The 27,322-nt window shown below is 42.6% G+C and overlaps 1 protein-coding gene across 1 annotated transcript; it reads left to right on the top strand.

Annotated features, from left to right (window-relative positions):
* Window positions 1-8,520: 8,520 nt before the first annotated feature.
* Window positions 8,521-21,221, top strand: LOC120556664 (multidrug and toxin extrusion protein 1-like). The gene is made up of 16 exons (XM_039796311.1): window positions 8,521-9,066; window positions 10,730-10,831; window positions 10,959-11,027; window positions 11,240-11,388; window positions 12,571-12,613; window positions 12,765-12,809; window positions 12,902-12,999; window positions 13,368-13,465; window positions 14,095-14,276; window positions 14,373-14,481; window positions 15,835-15,910; window positions 16,475-16,544; window positions 16,633-16,765; window positions 16,876-16,970; window positions 19,588-19,651; window positions 19,731-21,221. Exons 1-16 carry the CDS (start codon window positions 8,875-8,877, stop codon window positions 19,970-19,972), a joined length of 1,767 nt encoding a protein of 588 aa, XP_039652245.1. The 5' UTR covers window positions 8,521-8,874; the 3' UTR covers window positions 19,973-21,221.
* The last annotated feature ends 6,101 nt before the right edge of the window (window positions 21,222-27,322 follow it).

Here is a 27,322-nt window from a genome sequence, read left to right on the forward strand (position 1 = left end):
CACCTACCATAGTAGAAAAAAAGGAGGATGTTGTTTTTCATTCAAGCGAACAGCAACTTTTTTTATCACAAAATAACAAAAAATTGTAGCTAACATTTTTAGCATGTCCTCAACCAGAATTCCCTCCACAATAACGTTGTCAAGAAAGCTCTTTATGGCGAGTATGCTGATGTCAAACCCTGTTGGTCTGTACGTTCTGCTTTTAAACGTGATGAGTTGATGTTAAGATGCTGTTAAGCTATATCCAGGATATTCCAGAAATTCCAGGAATTTCTTTTTCCAAATAAGGCATCTTATAAAATACTGTGCAAAGCACTTAAAGTTATACAAAAACATTACCAAACAGTTAATTCTGACTTTTCTTCTGGTTTGAAGCTTCCATGACAACTTGTTATATATATATATATATATATATATATATATATATATATATATATATATATATATATATATATATATATATATATATATATATATATATTAACACCGCAGGAGTATCTTTAGCAAAGAGATGGCAATAGATTTTTGAAAAAAATCCTACTGTCAGCTCTCCTGTCTTAATCAGTGATCCGTCTCATAAATATTTAGGGACTGTCTTGGACGACAAATGTGTCAAAGAAAGCCAACGACCGTTTGTATTTCTTTTCGTAAGCTCCGTAATTTTAACACTCATGTGACTCTGATGAGAATGTTTTATTGTGGTTTTATTGAATCACTTTTTACTTTTAGCTTTGTAAGCTGGTACGGTTTACCGAACCAAAAGGATAAAAAACTACTTCAGGGGATTGTGAAAGTGTGCGGGGAAATCGCAGGCACTACACTGACCGATCTCGCCCATGTATTTAAAGCAATAGATTTTAAGAAGGCAGAGTCAGTTTTAGCAGATCATAATCACCCTCTGTCGCAGGCATTTCAGTTGCTCCCGTCTGGATGTAGGCACAGCCTTCCCAGACTCAAGACTAACCGTTAAAAAAACGTAATTGTTGCTGCTACGATACGTGCTCTCAATGATTAATCTTTACGATATTGTTGCTGTCGTTGTTTTGTAATGATTGTATGTGTTGGCTGCTGGCTGTTTGACAAATTGCCCCTCGGGGATTGAGCCCTATCTATGTTTATAGTGGCCTCACAGCCTGTTTGCTGTCATTGCGTTCTATAGGCTTGCCTTTGAATTTTGTATAGATAAAATGTTTTTTGTCAATTGCAGGTGGTTAACGCCACTGGTATTTCCTTTTAGCACTGGTTTGTCATCCACTTGTGATACCCTCATATCTCAGCAGAGTTTCTTTCCCCTTAAAAGCAGCTCAACAATATGATTTTGTATCAAGTTTGTTTTCTTGGCCTGTTCATACCTTTGCTTAGTAATGTGATCGGTATTGGTTAACTCTACATATTTATCTACCTGTTTCATGCAGACGTATGGGAGCGGTAACTTGAAGCGCGTGGGTGTGATTCTCCAGAGTGGGGGTTCTGATTCTGCTGCTGGTCTGTTTCCCCTGCTGGGTTATCCTCATAAACACTGAACCTCTCCTACTGGCTGTCAAACAGCCAGGTCGGTCCCAATGGGGAAGTATTTTTGTCTTCATATGAGCGGATTGGAGGATGGAGTCTGTGATTGCATTGCTAACAGCTTGATCAAAAATTTTAATATTATGATGTAATTGGCTATTGCCTTAATCACTTTTTAGCCTACTCTACAGTAACCCGGGCTCACATTAATTCCTTCACTATTTACATAAAATATAGTCTTATGATTCAGTTACTACTACATGTCTACATGTTTTTGACATACACATTGTTTGTCTTTCATAATGTAAATTTTGAAGAAACTCAAAGAAGAAATCATTTTTATATGAAATAACCAAATAGAAATGTCTATATTTGGTTAATCCTGTGAATTAAATCAAATTATTTTATTCCACTGCTGTTCAAAGCCTTTAAATTCTACATTGACACAAGGTAGTCTGCTCCATGATTTGCAACATTGCCCACAATGGCCTAATATAATAAGATATATTTGAGGGGTAGAAAACTAATCTTTATTCTCTCACCTCATATAGTCAGTGGATGATTGAGAGCTTTGTGAGTTAATGTTGTGAGTTTCTTGAACGTGGTTTGACGTCAGGAACACCTTTGGGTGATCTGGGCCAATTTTGAGTAACTGAGTGTTCACGGTATCTCAGTGTTCCGTGGTTGTTTTCTTTGGCTTATCCTCCAGCTCTTCCTGTTTTAGTCTCCCTCTTAATTTGCACATATAATCCAAGATTGCTGAGGTGAGACTGGGTGACAGGTTGGAGTTGCTAAAGTTAGATGACGTCTTTGAAAAGCAAATGTTTGACAACATTTTGAAGTATTTTTTGGCATGGGTAGCGTTCCTCTGGTCTTTCCAGATCCCAACCCACTAACCACAGGCTGATTCAATGGATTGTTTTTGCCCATCTGTGCAGATACTCTTTAAAAAGCACCTGGCTCTTTAATGTTGGCTGTGCCACTGTGTTATCTCTAGTCTTCTATCTGTCTTGTCACTCTTAAATGCTTCTCAGGCGCCTGAGTTGCTGGGTTGCAGGACGGAGATTGGCCTACTGGGGGGAGACTCTATTGAACAGTCAGTATGGCACATGATATACAGTAGTCAGAAGGGAATGTAAAATGAAGTAGCTGTGGTCTGCCAGTGGGAACACTGTTTTTATGAGGGGGGGAGGGGAGATGACCCCTTTGCTTCACTAGATTTCAAAAGAGTAAGAGTAAGTGACTTGTGATAAAACAAAGAGCCAAAGAGAACCATTTATATTTTCTCAGCTAGCAGACCATACCAGGCATGAAATTCGAGCAGTACCCTATTAGAAGACCCTATAAAAAAGATGAATATGGGTAGGGGCCATAAGTGTAGTTAGCATGTGAATTCAAAGAGTTTAGGATGAATATGTTTGAGATGGTTTCCTTCTTCAGGTGCTACATGAATATATAGTAAAGAGTTTCAACTTGTAGTTCAAATCAGCATAAATGAGACTGAGATGTGTGGAGTTCCTCAGGGGTCAATCCTTAAACCACTTTTATTCAATGTGTACATGTTCCTCTTAATTTGTAAATCCATCCATCCATCTTCGTCCGCTTATCCGGTGTCGGGTCGCAGGGGGAGCAGCTCCAGCAGGGGACCCCAAACTTCTCTTTCCCGAGCCACATTAACCAGCTCTGACTGGAGGATCCCGAGGCGTTCCCAGGCCAGGTTGGAGATATAATCCCTCCACCTAGTCCTGGGTCTTCCCCGAGGCCTCCTCTCAGCTGGACATGCCTGGAACACCTCCCTAGGGAGGCACCCAGGGGGCATCCTTACCAGATGCCCGAACTACCTCAACTGGCTGCTTTCGACGCAAAGGAGCAGCGGCTCTGCTCCGAGCTCCTCACGGATGACTGAGCTTCTCACCCTATCTCTAAGGGAGACGCCAGCCACCCTCCTGAGGAAACCCATTTCGGCCGCTTGTACCCTGGATCTCGTTCTTTCGGTCATGACCCAGCCTTCATGACCATAGGTGAGGGTAGGAACGAAAACTGACCGGTAGATCGAGAGCTTTGCCTTCTGGCTCAGCTCTCTTTTCGTCACAACGGTGCGATTAATTGAATGTAATACCGCACCCGCTGCACCGATTCTCCGACCAATCTCCCGCTCCATTGTCCCTTCACTCGCGAACAAAACCCCAAGGTATTTCCTTTGGGGTAAGGACTCCTCATTCCCTACCTGGAGTAGGCACTCCATCAGTTTCCTGCTGAGAACCATGGCCTCAGATTTAGAGGTGCTGATCCTCATCCCAGCCACTTCACACTCGGCTGCAAACCGATCCAGTGAGTGCTGAAGGTCACAGGCCGATGATGCCATCAGGACCACATCATCTGCAAAGAGCAGCGATGAGATCCCCAGCCCACCGAACTGCAACCCCTCCCCACCCCGACTACACCTTGATATCCTGTCCATAAATATTACAAATGGGATTGGTGACAGAGGCCAACCCCCACCTTAAACGAGTCCGACTTACTGCCGAGAACCCGGACAGAGCTCTCACTTTGGTCGTACAGAGATTGGATGGCCCTGAGAAGAGACCCCCTCACCCCATACTCCCGCAGCACCTCCCACAGTATCTCCCAGGGGACCCGGTCATACGCCTTTTCCAGATCCACAAAACACATGTAGACCGGTTGGGCATACTCCCAGGCTCCCTCCAGGATCCTTGCGAGAGTGAAGAGCTGGTCCGTTGTTCCACGACCAGGACGGAATCCGAATTGTTCCTCTTCAACCCGAGGTTCGACTATCGGCCTAACCCTCCTTTCCAGCACCTTGGAGTAGACTTTACCAGGGAGGCTGAGAATTGTGATACCCCTGTAATTGGCACACACCCTCTGGTCCCCCTTTTTAAAAAGGGGAACCACCACCCCGGTCTGCCACTCCTTTGGCACTGTCCCAGACTTCCACGCAATGTGAAGAGGCGTGTCAACCAGGACAGCCCCTCCACACCCAGAGCCTTGAGCATTTCTGGACGGATCTCATCAATCCCAGGGGCTTTGCCACTGTGGAGTTGTTTGACTACATCAGTGACTTCCGCCTGGGAAATTGACAATGATCCCCCATCATCCTCCAGCTCTGCCTCTAACATAGAGGGCATATTAGTCGGATTCAGGAGTTCCTCAAAGTGCTCCTTCCACCGCCTTATTACCTCCTCAGTTGAGGTCAACAGTGTCCCATCCTTACTGTACACAGCTTGGATGGTTCCCCGTTTCCCCCTCCTGAGGTGGCGAACAGTTTTCCAGAAGCACCTTGGTGCCGACCGAAAGTCCTTCTCCATGTCTTCTCCAAACTTCTCCCACACCCACTGCTTTGCCTCTTTCACGGCAGAGGCTGCGGCCCTTCGGTACCCTGCAACTGCCTCCGGAGTCCTCTGGGATAACATATCCCGGAAAGACTCCTTCTTGAAACATAGAGCCGTTTCCACAAGATATCGCTTTATGCCGATGATATACTTTTATTTTTGAAGAATCCTAACAAATCCATCCCTTCACTAATAAAAATGATTGAAAACTTTAGTAAGTTTTCAGGATATAAAATAAACTACGAAAAATCATTAGCTTTTCCGCTCGGCGAAAGAATAAGCTCATCAAGCTATCATCCTTTTAAAGTGACCAAAAAAGGATTTAAATATCTTGGTATATATTTTAGTGCAGATTTTTAAAAGTTGATTAAACATAATCTTTTACCTGTAATAGCAAAAATAAAAACTGATCTTCTAAGATGAACTAATCTTTCACTTTCTCTATTGGACCGTATAGCTATAATTAAAATGAATGTTCTCCCTCGCCTGTTGTATGTTATCCAAATGCTACCTATTTATATTCCATCCAAAATATAATAAAAGGCCAAGGATGGAACTTCGAAAGCTTCAACTACCAATCAAAAAAGGAGGACTTGGCATCCCAAATTTTTTATTTTATCATTGGGCCGCACAATTAAAATTTATGGCAGAGTGGATTAAAAAAAGCCATTTCTGCTTTCCAGATTTAGAAGGTATAGGTCTGGATGTGGTTCAATTAGAACACCTTCCGTTTATATGTTTCACAAAAGTATATACCAAGATTAAGCACAATTATATACTGAAAAATATCTGTAGATCTCTCAGTGCTGTTCGTAAATATTTTGGGCTTGACAAATACTCATTGTTGGCTCCTATTAGACATACCTGTATTGGTGCAGGCTTTAATGAGTGGAGAGAAGCTGGTATCATAAGAATATTAGATGTTTATGCAGATAATGCTCTCAAGTCTTTCCAACAATTACAGTATGAGTTTAATATCTCTCAAGTCCACTTTTTTCGATATTTACAAATAAGAAGCTATCTTAGTTCTAGTGAATACTATAAACAAGGTGGGAAAATAAATGTGTTTGATAGTATTTTATTAAAGGCAGCTGCATTGAAAAGTAAAACAATGACATATATTTACGACCAAATTACAGCAAATAATAAAGGTTTAATAAATATTAAACAAAATTGGGAAATTCACTTTGGTGTTACACTGGAAGACCAGATATGGAACAAAGTATTAAATCATGCTAGAAAAATAACTAAATCAAACAAATCGTACAGTATAAAATTATTAATAAGCTGCATGTGACTCCTTTAACTCGAAGTAAATACGACGCATGTACAAAATTTTGTCTTAAATGTAAAAAGGATACAGGAACCTATTTCCACTTAATATGGTCCTGTCCTTTTTGCATTGCATCATTCTGGTCTTCGGTTGTTCATGAAATTGAAAAATCTTTTGGGATTAAAGTGCCACTGGATCCCAGCTTGTGTATCCTTGGTGTAAATAACTGTGTGCCGGAAACAAAAACAATGTCTATAATGCTATATGCTGCTCGCCTTTCCATTCTTCATGTTTGGATTAAAGAACACTCTCCTACTTTAACTCTTTGGCGCGAAAAACGTTTGTCACTGCTACCATATGAAAGAAGGCATAATGTACTGGATGGAACTCTGGATACGTTTGTAAATTACTGGTCTCCCCTTAAAGATTATTTTGGCAAGCAATAACATGCATTAATATGGATTGAGAAGAAGAAACCCCCCCCCCCAAAATAATGTATTTAAATATGGTCTACGGTCTGTATAAAACTTGAGAATATATGTAAATATATATGCGATGTATGTGTATACATGAAGTACAAAATTTACACTGCTAACTTATTAAATGTAGGCGGAGTAGACATGTAAGAACTACTTATTTGTTATTATTTGCGGGTTTTTTTTTTTCCTGCTCTTTTGTTTTTCTATGTTTATGGTAAGAAGAAAAATGTGAAAATAAAAAAAAAAAAAAAGACTCCTTCAGTCGGACGGCTTCCCTGACCACCGGTGTCCACCACGGTGTTCGTGGGTTACCGCCCCTTGAGGCACCTAAGACCCTAAGACCACAGCTCCTCGCCGCAGCTTCATCAATGGAAACTTTGAACATTGTCGGGTTCAATGCCCACAGCCTCCACAGGGATGCACGAAAAGCTCCGCCGGAGGTGTGAGTTGAAAGTCTGTCGGACAGGGGCCTCCTCCAGACGTTCCCAATTTACCCGCACTACCCGTTTGGGCTTACCATGTCTGTCCAGAGTCTTCCCCCACCCCCTGACCCAACTCACCACCAGATGGTGATCGGTTGACAGCTCCGCTCCTCTCTTCACCCAAGTGTCCAAAACATACGGCCTCAGATCAGATGAAACGATTATAAAATCGATCATTGACCTTTGGCCTAGGGTGCTCTGGTACAAAGTACACTTATGAGCATCCCTATGTTCGAACATGGTGTTTGTTATAGACAATCCATGACTAGCACAGAAGTCCAACCACCAACAACCACTCTGGTTTAGATCAGGGAGGCCATTCCTCCCAATCATGCCTCTCCATGTGTCTCCATCATTGCCCACGTGCGCGTTGAAGTCCCCCAGCAGATCAATGGAGTCCCCCACTGGAGCCCCATGCAGGACTCCACTCAAGGTCTCCAAGAAGGCCGAATACTCTGAACTCTTGTTTGGTGCATATGCACAAACAACAGTCAGAGTTTTCCCCCCCACAACCTGCAGGCGTAGGGAGGCAACCCTCTCGTCAACTGGGGTAAACTCCAACGTAGCGGCACTCAGCCGGGGGCTTGTGAGTATCCCCAACCCGCCCGGCGCCTCACACCCTGGGCAACTCCGGAGAAGAAAAGAGTCCAACCCCTATCCAGGAGTATGGTTCCAGAACCGAGACTGTGCATAGAGGTAAGCCCCACCAGATCTAACCGGTAGCGCTCCACCTCCCGCACCAGTTCCGGCTCCTTCCCCCACAGAGAGGTGACGTTCCACGTCCCCAGAGCCAGCGTCTGCTGCCCGGGTCTGGTCCGTCGAGGCCCCTGACCTTCACTGCCACCCATGTGGCAGCGCACCCGACCCCAGCGGTTCCTCCCACAGGTGGTGGGCCCATGGGCTGGAGAGATGGGAGCCACGTAGCTTTTTTGGGCTGTGCCCGGTCGGGCTCCGTGGCAAACCCGGCCACCAGACGCTCGCTGACGAGCCCGCCATCTGGGCCTGGCTCCAGACGGGGGCCCCGGGCTTCCTCTGGGCAGGGTCACTCCATCTCTACCTCGTTCACTCATAGGGTTTTTGAACCATTCTTTGTCTGGCCCCTCACCTGAGACCACTTTGCCTTGGGAGAACCTACCAGGAGCACAAAGCTCCAGACAACACCGCCCTCAGGTTCATAGAGACACACAAACCTCTCCACCACGATAAGGTGATGGTTCCCGGAGAATTTGTAAATGTCAGTTTAAAATAGAAAAGCATACTTTTTATCAGTTATTCTGATCACCCACTTAGCACTTTGACAAAACCACTGCCATAAACAAAGTCAAAACTTTGACAGCATGTAGCCCACGAGTGGTAAGCTCAGACTTTAACACAAGTAAAGATAACTATTCTGCCATTTATCTCCCCCGTTGGATCAGTTTGTTTCCATGACTGCCCTGTATGTCATCTTGTGTTTAAGTCCAGTGTGAGTGTGATTCTTTTTCTAAGTGTCATAACTGTTGAAAATTAATCTGCAAGTGTAAGGTGCCAGACACCGACTCTGAAGTGTCACGTAGGAAGAAGCCTAAACAGGTTATGTATTAAACTATCTAACATCTTAAAGTCTGTAACACATGGCACTGTTGCTGGGGGCTTGGTCTACCCAATTGCAGTGACGCCCCCAAAACTGTTGCACAAGCTGGTTGGCTAGGAGGAAACTCCACGTGCGATACCCTTCCCCCATAACACACATAGACACTGCTGTTAAAGGGAAAGCGGTCTGTTTGTTGAGGAACGCAGTCATGGACAGTTCAATTAAAGCACCAATTAAATATTCAGCGGGAGTGGAAGGAGATTCGAAAGTAGGTAAAGCGGCTGCTTCTGTTCAAGGCTCCGGTGATAGTCGGGGCTCCTGCCTGAAGAACATGCGTTGCTTCATCCCACCGGACTACCGGCATGAGCTGGTACAACTTTTCAAGTTAGCGGGACCAGTGGTAAGACCAAACTGAATTTGAAATGAAACAGTGACGTTAACTGATGTTTGAGTGGTCAAGTTTTGTTTGGATGTGTTCACGTTTCTCCCATTTTCTGTGCATTGTGTATGCATAAGTACGTTAATTAAGTTAGTTTATGAAGCGAACATTTATTAGGGAATATATATGCTTTCAGCTATTCAATAAAGTTAAAGTAGCCTACTTTTAGTGCTGCATACAGGTTGTTTTTTTATCGTTCTTATTCACACAAAGAAGAGATGCACCGATTGACCGACTGGTGACCGGAATTGGCCAATTTTCACGTAATCAGCCATGACCAGCGACCGACCGGCCTGTCAGTCTGACATATACCGATTTTATGCCGGTCAAATGCTGTAAATAAATAACATTGTAAAGGCTACAATACACAATGCATAGGAATTATGTATAGGCTAGCAAATAATAACAATAAACCCACTAATTACATTATCTTAATGCAGTGTAACTACTGTAGCATGTAAATAATGCACCTAAAATACAAACGTGAGCAAGGGTGCACGCTTTAGAGTCCTGGTGGCGTACAGGTCCTGGAGCGGCGGCAGATTGCAGCCAATTGCCTTCTCTGCAGCCTGAATGACACACTGCAGTCTGCCCTTGTCCTTGGCAGTGGCAGCAGCATACCAGATGGTGATGGAGGATGTGAGGATGGACTCGATGGCTGTGTAGAAGTGCACCATCATTGTCTTTGGCAGGTTGAATTTCTTCAGCTGCCGCAGGAAGTACATCCTCTGTTGTGCTTTCTTGATGAGGGAGCTGATGTTGAGATCTTGGGAGATGATAGTTCCCAGGAAGCGGAAAGACTCCACAGTGTCAATTGTGGAGCCACAGAGGGTGATGGGGGCAGGTCTTCCTGAAGTCCACAACCATCTCCAGCGTTGAGCTCTAGGTTGCTTTGATTGCACCAGGTCACCAGGTGGTCAGCCTCCCACCTGTAGGCGGACTCATCACCATCGGAGATGAGTCCGATGATGTCGTCCGCGAACTTCAGAAGCTTGACAGACTGGTGACTGGAGGTGCAACTGTTGGTGTACAGGGAGAAGAGCAGAGGAGAAATAACACAGCCCTGAGGGGATCCGGTGCTGATGGTCTGTGAGTCGGAGACTTGTTCCCCCAGCTTCACATGCTGCTTCCTGTCAGACAGGAAGTCAGTGATCCACCTACAGGTGGAGTCAGGCACACCAAGCTGGGAGAGCTTCTCCTGAAGCAGAGCCGGGGGATGGTATTGAAGACACCACTCTATTTTTTTCAATGGCGGAAACGGGAAGCAGGACTGTTGGTAGCAGTCCTGAACACATCCCAGTCAGTAGAGTCCAAACACGTCTGGAGATCCTCCACAGCCTCACTGGTCCACTTCTTTGATGTCCTCACTACAGGTTTGCAGAGCTTTAGTTTCTGCCTGTACGCGGGGATCAGGTGGACCATGACGTGGTCAGAGAGTCCCAGTGCATGCCTACGTGCAACCATTGCATGGTATTTATTTATATAGTAAGGCTTATGATATCCATTAGGTCTTGCACTCACTGAAAATATCTATAATGCCTCATGTTTGTATTTATTTTGTATGAAATATCTGCCTTGTGTATTAACATGAAAATGAGGACTGATATTTGTGTTTGTACTCCAGATCATTTCCCAGTTGATGGTCTTTATGATCAGTTTCGTCAGCACTGTGTTCTGTGGTCACCTGGGGAAAACTGAACTTGCAGCAGTGGCGTTATCAATTTCGGTGAGGAGGCTTTCTCTAATCCTATCTGGGTTTGAACTGGTATCCCAGCCTGCCATCTGATTTATCTATCTTTTAATGTTTATGTTTTTCTCTTAATTGTTTTTTTTTCTTTCTTTCTTTTTTGCAGGTGGTTAATGTCACCGGCCTTTCCATTGGCGCTGGTTTGTCGTTAACTTGTGATACCCTCATATCTCAGGTAGTGTTCTCACCAGAGGTTGTTCTTTCACTTCCTTTATCTAACCAAGACAAACACAACTGCTACTGCTGCGTTCCCAGGTAGTCCTGGGGTCCCCTTTAAAACAACTCAACAAGGAGCTTTTGTATCATGTTAGTTTTCTTTGGTTATTGGCGTGATTTGGTGTATGGCATCTCTACTTATGTAAGTATCTGTCTTCCTGTTTCATGCAGACATATGGGAGCGGTAACTTGAAGCGTGTGGGTGTGATTCTCCAGAGGGGGGTTCTGATTCTGCTGCTGGCCTGTTTCCCCTGCTGGGCTATCCTCATCAACACTGAACCTCTCCTACTGGCTGTCAAACAGAGCCCAGAGGTTGCCAGGTCAGTCATTTTTTAAAGGCGGGCCTGGTATCTATTACCAATATACACTTTCTATACATTGTTTGAAATGGTCATTACCCCCTGACAGCAATAAAAAGCACAAATAGCGCAACTGTGGTTTTTATGCCTACTCCTGTAGAGTTCTCATCAGTTGCAGTTTTTAAAACCAACTGTACCAACTGTGGAATTGGACTACTATTTAACGCAACTACAAGATGTTTTTTACCAGTTATGAAACTGTCTCAATGTAATACTGACGCCATCAGACGGCAGTGCAGCCCACCGCGCGCAGCTTCTCGCTGTGCTGCTGGCCCCTGGGGCAGCATGGTCACCGAGTCCTGTACACCCTAGTCTCGCAATGCCAGACCTTCCTCCACAGCACTGCGAAGGAGGGTCTGGCGAGTCCACACAGCAGTCCGGGATGGGAGAAAAACATGCTCTGGTTTTTTGGCATTTCTTTAAACCAATCACAATCGTCTTGGTTTATGCGCCGGACGGAGCCACGGTGCCACTGCAAAATATAGCCTTGGGAAGGAACTTGTTTTGGTGGAACATGTGTACGTTCAAAGGTTGTTTTAGTCGTGCAACAGAAAATTCAGATTGGACAGATAGTCTAGCTAGCTGTCTGGATTTACCCTGCAGAGTGGAATTTCCGGCGGCCCCTGAACAATCCCAGAAGTTGTTGGCTCTGGCAAAAAACCTCTTTGCAGCACGCCAAAACTTTCCATATGCAAAACGGAAAACCCTGATTTAAAGAAGCTGGAATTAGAGAATTTTGACATTTAAAAAAAAAAATGACTCAAACCAGGGTAACCTCTAGCTCACCCAGTAGAGTGTGTGCCCCATTTAGGCTGAGGCCTTAGCAGCAGCATGGGTCGAATCCGATCCGCTGCCCTTTGCTGCATGTCGTCCCCCCTCTCTCTCCCCTTTCCTGTCTGCAAGCTGTCCTGTCAATTAAAGGCCATAAAAACCCCAAATTATATCATCTTAGACAGAAAAAAAATTACTCAAACCAGTTAAGCGATTATCAAAATAGTTGGCGATTCATTTAGCCTATAAATTGACTAAATGATTAATCGAATAAACTTTGTGACTCTAATTTCATATATCCATTATATTTACAGTGATATGTTTTAAGCCCACAATTAAATGCACATTTGTTTGTTATCTTTCTGCCTCAAGTATCGCCCAGCTGTATGTGAAGATCTTCATGCCTGCTCTGCCGGTGAGTTTGGTGCATTCCAAACCCTCTGTATGACGATATAATACAAAACATACAGAGGTTTTCAATTTCTGCATGATCATTAGTCTCAAGCTCAAATTTGCCAACACTATGCCAAAGTAACACTGATTTATTTTTCTGTTTTCATTTTCAGGCTGCCTTTATGTACCAGCTGCAAGGGAGGTATCTTCAAAACCAGGTACAGCAATGCAAACTACACTAAATGTTAAAGTTTATGGCTGAACCATAGTTATTAAAACTGATATTGATACCAGGTGCTGTTGTTTACAGGGAATTATATGGCCTCAGGTTGTGACAGGAGTGATCGCAAATATCCTCAATGCAATCATCAACTACCTCTTCCTCTACTGTCTGGATATGGGCGTTGCGTGAGTTTTCCAGCATTAGTATTTTGTAGCGGAGCTTAGTAATTATTAGCACATTATAACATTCAATTATGTCATTAAAAAACAATCAACCTCACATGACACCGTGACACCGTGGCGGGTGACACCGTGGCGGGTGACACTGTGGCAGGTGACACCTAGTTGACCAATCAGATTGCCTGGTCGGATCTACTTGTTGTATCATATTCAGTAATATCTTTTGTTTATTAATCTTAATGATCATCTGGATCCAAAATATATATGAAGTGTAGTTTCATAACCATGAACAGATGTCCACAAAATGTGAATATAACTGCTTTGTACTGTTTGTTCTTTGCTCTAAATGTGCTGTTTTTTTGTTTTTCTTTAAGTGGATCTGCTGCAGCCAATGCTATCTCACAGTATTTGCTGGCTGTTATCTTATTCGCGTACATCTGCTGCAGGGGTCTGCACAAGGCCACATGGGGAGGTCAGTTGTTTTCTCATTGTTTTTGAGATGTTTGACCACAAAATACATGAAATTGATTAAATATATTTTATTTTCTCCTTATGGGGTTGACTGCAGTCATTGTCTTATTCTATCCAGTAATTTCATCCTCTTTCATCATTCAAGTCTCTGGTCTTTCAGAACTTCTAAATAGGTTGTCTGTTGTTGAACATTCCAGTTTTTAATGTTTAACTAGATTAGTTACACTCTATAACTGTGTAATGTTGTTTAGAGGAGAGTTTACAGTGTGACATAATTTGTCAGAAGGCTGTTGTATAAGACTAGCAATAATTTGCCAGTTGTGCAGTCATCCTGGCCTTTTTCTGACCTCAACAAAACATGCACATGTATTTATGTATTGACTGAATTTTAACCTGTGCTCTATTAAATTTGAAGCCCACTTTATGACTTCTAAAATACACCTGGAAGAGCATTTGAATAATTTCAAATAATAATCTTATACGATACAATATTTCTAAGCATAAATCTTGCATCAACATATGTCCATCCTTTTCTGTATTGAGATTTTAGCATAGCAGGAGTTTGCTCTAACATGAGAGGAGAAATGAAAAGATAACCTGTAGCTTAACGTAAAGACCTCTGACCCACAGGTTGGACACTGGACTGTCTGCAGGAGTGGGGACCCTTTGTCCGGCTGGCCATCCCCAGTATGCTCATGCTTTGTCTGGAGTGGTGGCTATTTGAAATAGGTGGATTCCTGGCCGGAGTGATCAGTGAGACTGAGCTGGGAGCTCATTCTATAGCTTATGAGCTGATGGCCTTAGCTTACATGGTAACCCTCTGTTTGTGTACTGGTCATAGCTCTAGTAAAATAATGGTACTAGCACTAATACACTTTTGATAATAACTGCTCTATTTCTTCCTATAGTTCCCACTTGGATTTGCTGCTGCTGCCAGTGTAAGGGTTGGAAATGCTCTTGGTGCAGGAAACATAGAGCAGGCCAAACTGTCTTCCAAAGTCCCCATCATTTGTGCATGTAAGACCCCATGCATACTGTACATGATAACTGAAACACCTTTTCACTTGAGTGATAGTAGTAGTTTTGTATTAAGAATTGGTGTTTTAACGGGCCATAGTTGATCCATGGTCCATACGGATAAACACTCACGGTTTGGAATGCATGTGAACCGCGAATTAATTGCGAAGTTTCACGTGTGTTATGTTATGTTCACTTGAACAGCATTTCTTAAAACCAATCACAATCGTCTTGGGCGGTGCTAAGCACTGCACGGAGCCACGGTGCCGCTGCAAAATAGCCTCAGGAAGGAAGTTGTTTTGGTGGAACGTGTGTACGTTCAAAAATAGTTTTAGTCGTGCAACAGAAAACTCAGATTGGACAGATAGTCTAGCTAGCTGTCTGGATTTACCCTGCAGAGATCTGAGGAGCAGTTAACCATAGTCCTTAGAAATCCACCGGAGTTTACAATGACAACACAACGGAAATCCGGTTGAAAAAAAGGACATACGGCGGAATTCCCGGCGGCACCGGAGCAATCCCGGAAGTGGAAGGTCGTGGGAAAAACAATACAGACGGTGCATTTCTGAAACTGGTAAACCTTGTGGTGCATTCAAAGTTATTGAAAAATACCCTTTTCTCATCTGTTCAACAGCAATTTACTGGTGAAATATTGTATATAAGTTATTTTTATAAGTTATTGTTATTATATTTTTGAGGACTGATTTAAATTTCCTCATAAAACTAACAGCAACACAGACAACATGAAAACAGGTATTGGAAATTGAAAATACAAATACATAGTCATGCATTAGAACTGCATGCCAGTCACCTGAAAATAGTGTTTATAGTAACTGGTGCTATTAATCTAAAAGCCATACAGCATCACAGTGAAGAAAAAGTTATAGTGACTTGTTGATGCAGTGATCAGGCAGTGGTCTGAGTCATTACGTTCCACTGCTGTTTTCTTGGCCTTATCACCACTCCTGCTGTAAATATCAGCTGTGTGTAGCCTGGACTGACATCAAATACATTTTGTTTGAATTGATGTTTTATCTGAAGTTTATTTCAAAGACTTGAATTGAACTTTTGACCCATTACAAAATATCTCTCAGTTTGAATCAGAGAAAAGTTCAACCCACAAATGGCAGCATCAATAGTCACACTTCATATGTAAAAGAATCATTGCAATTATTGTATAAACCACAGTTTTGAGCATTGAATTACTTCTTAGACTTGAACCCTTTCTTATGTTTACTTTTCCCCCTGGTGATTTTAATATGTAAATTATTACTACGGAAATTATTTCTAACGCACAAATTGTTCAGTGTACAATTTATGAACAACGGCTTTTTGGTGTTTTTTTCATGGCAGTCATAGTTGCATGTTTTGTTGGATCCAGCATCAGCCTCGCCAGAAATGTCATTGGATACATCTTCACATCAGAGCAGTAAGTAAAGTCTTCTAATTTCTTGCACTGACAGTTATTCATTTTTAGCCAGCGCGAAGGACGTCTACATTCCGATTGGTTGCCACTGAACCACGTCATAGCTCATTACCATAAAGTTGACCTACTTTCAACTTTCTGCTTGACGCTCTGTTCGAACAGATTTGCCGCTTTGTGCAGCTGAGAGAAGCCAACTTCCATTGACAATAAATGAATGAATGGAACTTGGTTTCATCAGCTGGTTATCTCCCGTGGCGCGGCTGTGCCGTTTCTGTTTCTTTCTCTGCGGCAGCAGGCGAAGCTTCAAAGTGCGGTAGAGTGACGACCGCGTGTTGGCACTGGTTCTTCAATCAGCTCCGTCTTTTGGCTAATCGGGAGCGTCTAGCAGGATTTCCTTGTTGAATCATGAACATGTTTCTCAAAGTCTTTTGCATGCTACTTCAGCGCCTTGTCCGAACTTGGAATGGGTCCGTTAATTCAGAGCGCACATGGGCCGCCTCACTGTTAATTGAGATGATGTCCCTCTTTTTTTAAGTCCATCAATAATCTCTACCTGCATTTTTTTAGAGACATTTTACAGAGGGTTGCTGACGTCATGATCATATTGGGCTTATTGCATCTTGCTGATGCTGTTGCGGTGAGAAACAACCTCATGCAAGTAATCAGGAATTCAGACCCAATATTAACACATACATAATGTGATTTGACAAACTTGATTTGGGCAGGGTGTGGCTGGAGGGGTTCTCAGAGGAGCAGGGAAACAGTTGATTGGTGCTCTGTGTAACCTGGTGGGATACTACTTCATTGGTTTCCCTATTGGTGTGTCCCTAATGTTTGCAGCAAACATGGGCATTGTAGGTAAGACCCGACCATTAATGTACAGTTCTGTAATTACTGCTGTATTATCTCCTGCTTGTCAAGTAACTTTCAGGAAAGCCATTAAAACTCTTCTCTCGTCTCTGTAAAAGGACTGTGGACAGGACTTTGCATTTGTGTGTTTATGCAGTTGATTTTCTATGCTACATTTGTGTGCAAGCTCGATTGGAAGAAGGCTGCTGAAGAGGTGCGTACATACCTACCTACCTACCTACCGACCGTATCCCTTGACCAATCAAAATGTGATTGTTTCCTTTGGGTAACATTTTGTATTTGAAGGGGTGTGCATAAGACTGACATGACACCTGTCATGAACATGAAGGAGTCTTTTGAAGGTTCATGACTGTTGTCATTAAATGTCATTCTGTACATTAGGAAACTTTTAATGCTAAGTTAGCATTGTTTGTTATGACAACTTGACTTTAACAAAGACAACAATATATGTGTCATAAATATAGAATAGAATAGAATAAATCTTCCAGGTGGAAATTTTTCTTTGGCTCACCAGACATACAAGACAGAGAAACATACAGACAACATCTCAGACATAGTAAGTGGAGTATAAAAAGATGAAATGAAAGAAAAGAAAATATCAGGATAAAAAAGAATAAATATGCTTAAATGCATTAAAATAGCAGTTCAGTTTGATGTTGTCACTTGGTTTGGTTGAGGATACTGATGGCATTTGGAATTTTGATTTTTTAAATACATGTATATGTATATGTTATGGCAGGCCTAATTATCAAACGTTAAAAAGCTATTTTTCATTCATTCATTTCAGTCATTAAGTGGTTGGTTTTTACCTTGGTTGTCATGAAACCATTATAATTGTGTGATGAATAATTCCCTTGACCACAAGTAAAGTGGAACCATTTGGACTTGTCATTAAGATGTCATAAAAGTTAAAAAGACCAGTTTGACGACAGTTAATGCACTACCAGGTGATTTAATGAGTTTTGGACAAGTAACGTTAGGTATAGGCTAGTCTTGCTTTGCCAGACTATCCACACGCTGTGGAGTGGAGAAGGGTCTGGCTAGTCCACACAGCATTCCAGGATGGGAGAAAAACATGCTCTGGTTTATTGGCATGTCTTTAAACCAATCACAATTGTCATGGGAGCTGCTATGCACCAGACAGAGCCGCTTCAAAATGTTGTGTGAGAGAAAACTCAGATTGGACAGATAGTCTGGCTAGCTGTCTGGATTTACCCTGCAGAGATCTGAGGAGCTGTTAACCATAGTCCTCAGAAATCCACCGGAGAATTCAGTCACAAAATTCAGTCACAAAAGAAAGCGGAAGGAAACGTAAATCAGCGAAAAATATATGCATCCGGCAGAATTTCCTGCAGCACCAGAGCAATCCCGGAAGTGGAATGTCAAGGATATATACTAGGTATAAGCTAACGCTACTTGTTGTCAAACAAGCTAACTAGCTAACGGCAGCTAACTACAGGTGGCGGTTACTTTAGCAACAAGTAGTGCAAACTGATCTTATAACTTTTATGACCTCTTAATGACAAGTCCAAATGGTTCCCCTTTATTTGAGGTCAAGGGAATTATTCATGACACCGTTAGAAAAGCATTCAATGGTGAAATTAAACTTCATGACAAATCCAAATTGTTTTACTTTACTTGAGGTTAGGTTTAGGAAAAATCATCATGACACAATTATAATTGTCTCCTGACAGCCAATGTAAAAACCAACCACTTAATGGGCCCTATTTTAACGATCTGAAACGAAAGTATCAAACGTGAAACGCAAGTAACTTTGTGTCCGGATCTCGGCTGCTGTTGCTATTATACCGGCGGGATAAATGACTCTTGCGCCCGACGCAAATCTAAAATGGGTTGGTCTGAAGTAGCTAGGTGTGGTTTGGGCGTAACGTGCAATAAACCAATCAGAGCGTCATCTCACATTCCTTTTAAGAGCAGGCGCGCTTGTTCCATGGCGGATTGCTATTATGACGGCGGATTTGCCTGGCGCACGCCAGCGGGAGCTGTCCAAGATGCGGCAAAGTAAATGCCCGTCTTGACCAGGTGGCGATGTTGCTGCGGCCTCTTGGGCGCATCTCCTCAAGTCTGGAGAGGATTGCTGCAGCCATGGAGCGTGGGCCTCCAAACGCACCACCTGCTCCTGTTGTGCCCCTTCCTCCTCCCCCCACTCCATCTCCGTCCACCCGCTCCACCATGAGAGCATCGCGCATTGTCACTCCCGGACCAGATCCCGCCGGAGTGTTGTGCACATGCTACATTATGGCCAAGCATGTGCCCCTAAAATAGCATCTGAATAACGCACCACTGACTTTAGACTAGGTTTTTCCTGGTCGGTGGCGGAATTGTTTTCTGAAACTGCAAAATAGCACCAGGGAACATTTGTGCCTGAACACGCCGCCTCTTTTAGCTGAACCATCCCTAATTCACCGACATGCGTCTGTGGATGGCAAATCTGTCGCAAAATAGGAATGATACGTGCTTCGGTGTACAAAGGCAATTGCGCTGAGTGCAAGATAGGGCCCAATGAGTTTAATGTTATATTAACATATAAAGCTAAATAGGTTTTTTAAAGTTTGATAATTAGGCCTGCCATGACATGTTTGTGACATGTTATGTTGTCTAGGTTTATTTCAAATTGCCATAAAAAAGAGATTGACAGGTGATGTCTTGCTTAATGTCAAGTTGTCATAACAGTCAAAAAGACTCCTTTTATGCACACCCTTTTAAATAAAGTGTTACCTTACTGTGTCTCGAGATGAGTTTCAAGTTAAAACCTGCTATTAACAAGTGTTTTTAATGTCTCTGATCAGGCTGTTGTGAGAGCAGGAGTCCAGATCAAAGAAGAAAATGAGATGGTTGGGATGGAAAATACAGGTAAGCTCCAACACCCTAAATGAAACATTCTCATGTGACAGTATGTTGTTTAAACTAAAGGTTCTCTCCAAACCTCCAGACTCAAATCAGAACCAGTACCAGGTCAGCGCTACTGCATCTAGTGGTGAGATTGCTGAGGTGGACCACGCATATCAGGAGGCGCATATTGCTGACCAGAATAAATCCACTACCACTACAGTGGGAAATGTTCTGTCAATAACCCAGCTGGTTTTACGGCGTGGCCTCATATTGCTGCTCATGGTCATCATCCTCGTCGCTGGAATCATCGCTGACATCTTCCTCACCAGGCTGCTGAAATGAGTCATCCAGTGATTCAAAGCTTGTTTTCAGACTGATGGCTGTCAGGATTGATAGCATCCGTCCATTAAACTAAATATAAATGTTAACGCTGAATCACCTTGTAATGAAATGGTTACTGGTGCTGTTGATCCCACTGTGGTCGCCCTTCAACGACAAGCTTGGCTGTCCGATTCCCAGGCCTCTCCAGCCACATGTCAACGTGTTACTGAGCAAGACACTGAACCCCAAGTTGCATCCAGGATTCTGTATGTCCACTGTTCCTAATAATTATGCCGCCTTCACATTGGCACAGTAGACACGGCTGCGAAACGACCAGAAGTCATTCATTTCCTAGATTCGCAGGCCGCATGCGAATGGGTCCGAACCGATGCGAACGAGTGTGGTGCATAAAAAATCGGGTCCGTTGGTCATCCGGATGCATTAAAAAAGTTGAACTCATACGACAGGCAACGGACGTTTCCTATCCAACAATCCGAGCGGAAGTTAGCGTTGCTATGGTACTGCTAAACAAATCTGAATTCTTAACTTTTAATCAAAAAAATAATGATTTCATAATGATATGTTGTCATGTAATCGATTCATTTTGTATGAGTATGTATTGAGTATGAGAAAAGTCTGTGCAGAAACAATGCATAGGATACCGGCTATGGCTAAGTTGATTAGCAACAGACATCGAACTATTGACATTATACCACTATATCACATTTAACCAACATCCTGGCCAACTTTTCTCCACGCTGCAGCCTTTCTGTTTATATCTCTATAGCCCTCAGATGAGAGTTCATAGAGAATTGGACATTCGGACACTGACAGAATGATTCGTTCTAGTCTTTCCGCCATTTTTTTTCTACTCGCTTCCGACGCTTTCAACGGTGTAGTACGACGTCCACTGGGGGCGCATTGCGTATTACAGAGCTGACTTCAAGTGCCAGTGTGAAGGCGGTGTTAGGATGGGTTAAATGCAGTAATCAAATTTCACTACATTGTATTGTGTGTATGTGATGAATTAAGAATAAAAAAAGGTTTTTTTTTTTTAAAACAAGGCGATAAGCATGGAATATCTAGCCAGAGAGACTCATATATGTTTTGAAGGTTTAACCAGTCAATGTATAACAGTCTGGACAGCATCATGAAACCAAGCCTGCTATGGCACATAGAGAGCGAAAATGCTTGATTATAGAGAGAACATTTTGAGAGGTTTACACACTGTGCCTTGGGGTCAAATGAAAATAAAGTGCAGACACTTGAACGTATTTGTGTAGGTATTAGTACAGGTAAATAGTGGCATCACATGCCCCACAGTGGGAGGGTTGAGTTTGTGTAACATGAAATGGCAATAGTACTTCTTATTAAGGCTTGTTGTAAGATCAAAATATAAGAGTTCTGATTTTTTTTAATTCAGTTTCCTTTTAAGATAGTGTAACTTTTTGTATCGTGGTAAGTTGTTGTATATGCATTTTATAATGTACATGTAGGATAGATGTTGATGTTCCTAAATCAGTATGTTGTATATTACGCACATGAATTGCATTTAGTGCTCTCTAAATGTGTTCATCTCAGCAATACATACACCACTCTTTTATGCCTTTGTCATCTTTGGTGACAATATAAATGAGGAGTGTTCATGACGAGGAGCCTGGAGGAGAACACCAACAGTAGAAGCCTGGTAAGAGTGGAGCAGTGTGCCATCCCCACTTAGGAAGTTCAGGTCCACCCTCAGGTCGCAATCCCACTCCAAAGTCAGAGCTACGATGCTACTGGTGTTGCGGGTTGGTCCATAAGAAAAGTCAGTGTCCAAGCTTTGATGGCACGCAGGGTTCAGCTAAGCCAGTGGGGTTAGTGTCAGTAGGACAGGTGGTTGAAGATGAGCTTCACGGTTATGAGGGTTTCACTTCAAAAGGGGCAATTTCTGAATAGGCGAAAATTCTGCATGCGCCAGGTACCATACTTAGAGACACTGGGGGAAAACAAGATCTGTTCCCGGAAAGGGGTGATGGAACTGCTGAAGTCCAGCTTCACTGGGAGGTTTACCATAATACGAGGGGTAGCTGGAGATGATTAGGCTGTGCCTCTTCATTGTATCCTCTCAAGATCTGAGTTGGTGTCTGGTTATGTAGAGATAGCATGGGTGCAGAGCCTCTCCTCCCCTTGGTTGTCCGGTGGTGCCCTGGCTCGCCCCGCTATGCTCCCTGCTCACCAGCTGTCATCACAGGCGAAAATCTTTGAAGGATGTGGTGACCAGACACTCTGGTGGCCTTCACTGCCTGGACCAGTCAAATGAGACAGTACTTCAAAGACAAACGTCCCTACCAAGTAGGCAATCTCCTTTTCCTTGTCCACGTCCCTCTGAAACTGATACTGACTCACCCATTTCTCTTCCCCCCTACCACAATAATTATTGATGACTCCATCACCCGGGGTATATGGTTTATCAATGCTGTCACACATTGCTTTCCCAGAGCCAGTGTTGCAGACATCTGGGCTAAAGTTCTAGACCTGATAGTTCTTAAAGAGATCCCCTGCAGGCCACACTTGTCAGTTGCAACCAACTCTTCCTCATCACCTTGCTCTTTAATCACCAACCTCATGAGTATGTATGTCCCCATATGTCTTTGAATTCGGTCACTGATGTCTATTCTTTGCCACCTCCACTTTGTTCCAACATCTCCCCCTACTGCTCAAATAACTCTGTTAGCTCACAGAGCAGCTCCATCATTCCAGTTATAATCAATAATAGACCATACAAAGTCTCTCTCTCTCTCTCTCTCTCTCCCTAACACAGCTAATTTATCCAATTTACACCCAATTACTTACAAATGTCATACTGTTTCAAGCCATTCTGGTTTGCTTTTAACAGAAATCGGCCAAAATGGATGCCGACGGCTCCTCCGACTGATGACGGCACGAAACACACCAAACAGACTCGAGTCACCGACCTCGCCAGACTGTCCGACGGCCGATTATTGGGTTGGTGTGTCAGAGCCTTAACTGGCCCTACTCACACGAAAGGCCATACACTAGATCTGGTGATTAGTAAGGGTCTTAGTATTGATGCTGTTAATGTTAAGCATCTACCTCTGTCTGACCACTACTGCATTTTCTTTGATGCATTGGTTCCTCCAGTCAAAAAAAGGTATATTACTGACAATACCAGTGTTACTTTTATGGAATCGGTATCTAATAAATGAATCACAGTGGCAGGGTCTGTAGATGATAATCTCAAACAGTTCAATTCCAAAATACTCGGGGTACTTGATGCCATAGCACCTGTGAAGACTAAAATGAGGTCTGGTGAACAGAAAACCCCATGGAGGAATGCCTTGATATTAGCTAATCAGAAGAAAGAATGCAGGAAGGCAGAACGAAGATGGAGAAAAACGAAAACACGGAATGATCATGAGATCTACAAAGAGAAACTCTGTCAGTCTGTCAACTCTGTGCAACGCAGTATGAGGCGGTCCCATTTTTCAGTGCCTCAATAATTATTGCACATATTACAGAATAATTTGATTTGTCGTCTATCAATCATAATATGTATATATGTGTATATATGGGTAGGGTAATAATGTTGCTTCCTACCGGCCTGAATTGCCAAGGTTGTTGCTGCCTGCCCAAATTGCCGAGATTCATTTTGTCTTTCTTATTTTGCCACCTGTCTAAATGACAGAGGTTTTGTGTTTTTCCGGCCTGAATTGCCGAGGTTTCATGTTGCTTCCGGCCTGAATTGCCGAGGTTACTGTGGCTGTCGGCCTGAATTGCCGAGTTTTCATTTGCCACCGGTTTTTGTTTTTTGACGAGAGTTATTTTGCCACCGGCTGTTGGGCTTAGATTTAATTTCTGTTTATATGTATTACTACACCTGCTTTAATTACTATATTTATTTTTGTATCATTGTACGGAAAAAAAATCACGTAGCTCACTTTAAGTTTTTGTGAGATATGTTCGGGTAAACCCTTTAAAATATATCTACATTTTATATGATGTACAATTCATATTTTGCATATGTAACTTACAAATAAATCTTCTCTTCTCCTCTGTCGGCGTCAGTTGTCATTTCAGGCAAGAGTGCGACCCTCCTCCTCCCCTTCCACCTCCAGGCATCTTCACACGGCACTCTCGGTTTTCTTCCGGCTGACCGCTCCCTTCGACTCCTCAGTTCTGGTCTTCGTGCCCATTTCACCACCACCACCAGTGTCTGGACTCCATCGGGGATATGTTCGGGTTTTCCTAAACCCTTTAAAATATATCTACATTTTATACCATGGTGTCTAATCTCCAAAGACTATGTACAATTCATATTTTGCATATGTAACTTGCAAATAAATCTTGCATATCTGCAACAAAGTCTCTCCTGTTGCATTTAGAATCAATTTCAAGGCCCATCTATTTGCCTATAAGTCTTTCAATGACCGGGCCCTAAATATATTGCAGATATGTTTATTGAGTATGAGCTGGGTAGGTCTCTCAGATCAGCAGGTACTGGTCTCTTCTCCAGAGCTTTTAATTAGTCTCATCTGATGGTACTTTTAATTATTTAATTATTTTAGTTTAAAACTTTGTCGTACATTTATAAAAATGTGTTGTCTTTTCATGTATCTCAGTGTATATTTGTTGTTGCTTTTTGGCTGTAAAGCACTTTGAATGATCTCTGAGAAGGTGCTCTATAAATAAATTTGCCTTTAAAGTAATTGATCTTGTTAGGGGAAATGATGTGGCTGGGGAAAAAGGTAGATCTAGATGGATCTGAGCAGCCATTGCACACACCTGAGCTCAGACAGGTCTTCACTGCATGTGTGGTCACCCGTGCCCAGGCAAAAATGGGAGGACAGAAGCATTATGTGGTCCATGAGCCTGCAGAGCTGGAGAGCGAAGAGGACTCCTCCATCGACCTGGGAAACAGTTCCTTTGGTCTTCCTAGTTAGAATCCCAAGTGTCAATGCTAGGGTGTTTCGGTGGGGGCAAGAGTGACAACCATATAACATGGAGATCTAGCATGTGGCAGGCAAGAACAATGGGCCTCATTCACCAATATCTTCCTAAGAATTTTCTTACCTTTGTTGTTAATAAACTTCCTAAGAAAAGTCTACATCGGATTCATGACAACAACAGAATTGTTCGCACCTGTGTTCTTAGGATTGATGAATCCCTGCTGGAAATTAACAGATTAATAGAATGCATGTTTAAGGCACTTCCGCATTGACTTTTTAGACCAGGAAGCTTATTTTTTACAGTCTATGGGTGTAAGGCGTCCACCTAGCCCGGCCCACCTGCTTCTCGTCATAGTCGTCAGATTCATCTACCAGATAATCAATGATACAATCAAAGTAAGGGGAGACAGGCCAGTACAGCCCGATCCGGTTGGGGAGAGTTCTAGCCCGACCAGGCTCCTCTCCTTAACCTGTCTCTCTTAGTTATGCTGTTATAGTTTTAGACTGCCGGGGGACTTCCCGACTCTCTTTCCCTCTGTGTGCATCCATGTCCCAGAAATTCTTGTTACTGACCTAGCTCTGGCCAGAAAAAAAAAAAACATAAAGCTCCCCGGGGAGCTTATTCCCCGGACTCTTTATGTTTTGTTTTTTTCGCCCAGCATGTTTCATTGAATTAAAAAAAATCATGGTTGCAGCTGTCGCCGTGGTCCTGCTGCACGCCCTGCTACGCCCCGTTATGTCCTGCTACGTCCGGCTACGTCCTGCTACGCCCTGCTATGCTCTGCTGTGCCATGCTACGTCCTGTAACGCCCTGCAGTGCCCTGCTATGTAATGAACTACTACAATTACTGTTTCTAGTCATAGTTCAGTTATCTTTATTGTGACTATAATTGCCACTGTTCATCACACCCCCAGCCGGCACCGTCAGACACCGCCTACCAAGAGCCTGGGTCTGTCCCAGGTTTCTCCCTAAAAGGGAGTTTCCTCGCCACCGTCACACTAAATGCTTGCTCTTGTGGGAATTACTGGAATTGTTGGGTCTTTGTAAATTATAGAGTGTGGTCTAGACCTACTCTATCTGTAAAGTGTCTTGAGATAACTCTTGTTATGATTTGATACTATAAATAAAATTGAATTGAATTGAATTGTAACGGGTGGGTAAACTGACCATAAGATCTCCAGAATCTGAGTTTGGGATGAGCCCTGATTCCATGTTTTACAGGATGGGATGTCCAGTTACGCACAACAATCAGGGCCATAGCTGCCATTAATGCCACTGAGGTCATGCCTTCTAAATCTTTTGAAAATTTTTATTTTTTCCAAGAGACAAAAAACTCTGTATTGTTTAATGTAAACACACTGTGTTGTAGCATAGCCAGAGGGTCAGAAAAAGGATAGGAAGGCAGACTTCTTGAATTCCAACGAGTGTGTATTTATTTACACTGTGCTAAATCAAGGTATAAAATGAGAAAAACTAACTTGAAACTATCAAGAGAAAACTTGAGTAAATAACTAAATCTACTCATACAAAATGAAACTCACGTGTTTGTGGCAGCATGGCTTCTCTTCCTTCTCCTGAGCAGCAAAATGCCACAACCTTAATAGGGCTCTCAATCTACCCTGTATTGCCCCACTATCTCCCAGAGGTGGGCCTACACAACATTTCTAACATTACATACATCACACACTTCATGCTCCTTTTATGAAAGTTAAAGGAGTTCTTCCCACTTCCAAAGCCTTGGCACAGAACATGACATCACTATTAAAATGTAACAATTTCAACACAAACCCGGGATAGTAAGTGCTGAAATGTTACACAAAAACAATGAAAAATGTATATAGAATTATTGTTTGATTAGAAAATGGTGAAAATATACAAAACCCAACAGATATGCAATTTACAAAAACATAAAACAAAGAGAAACACAAAATATTCACACTGGAAGCTGGAACCAGAAAAAAAAATGCATGCAGGGTCGACATCTGGACAAAGAATACTAAAACAAAGTTTGAGCTAAGACAATGTAGCCAAAAGAGGTTGACCCTATGATAATATTGAGCTGTCAATAAAAAATATAGTTATACTTTTAAGTATGAGTGATGGCATTAGTAGTCTAGCAATGAAAGGCGAGTTCAGAGGTTAGGGTGGTGTTAAGCTCAGTGGTAATAGTAGCCTAATGTAGTAGAATCAATAGAACTGGCAGTTTTTACTGGAAGAGAGTAAACAAAAAACTAATTTAAAAATTAAATCCTGAAAGTGTAAAAACAGCTGACAAACGAGAAAGTTAGAAAAAAAATTGTGAGCCTCATTTTTTAACAACTATCGAATCTATTTGAACCTGATTAATTTATTAAAGCTTATAGTTAAGGAGTGAGGAGTTGCAGCGTCCGCCTAACCGGCCCATCTGCTCCTCTTCGTAGT

This window comes from Perca fluviatilis, chromosome 1 (assembly GCF_010015445.1).
Source record: "Perca fluviatilis chromosome 1, GENO_Pfluv_1.0, whole genome shotgun sequence".
NCBI lineage: Eukaryota > Metazoa > Chordata > Actinopteri > Perciformes > Percidae > Perca > Perca fluviatilis.

Coding starts and splice junctions, on each gene's coding strand:
- LOC120556664 (XM_039796311.1), top strand. CDS start 8,875: ATGGACAGTTCAATTAAAGCACCAATTAAATATTCAGCGGGAGTGGAA. Junction 9,067..10,729: donor TCAAGTTAGCGGGACCAGTG/GTAAGACCAAAC, acceptor TTTGTACTCCAG/ATCATTTCCCAGTTGATGGT. Junction 12,810..12,901: donor GGAGGTATCTTCAAAACCAG/GTACAGCAATGC, acceptor TGTTGTTTACAG/GGAATTATATGGCCTCAGGT.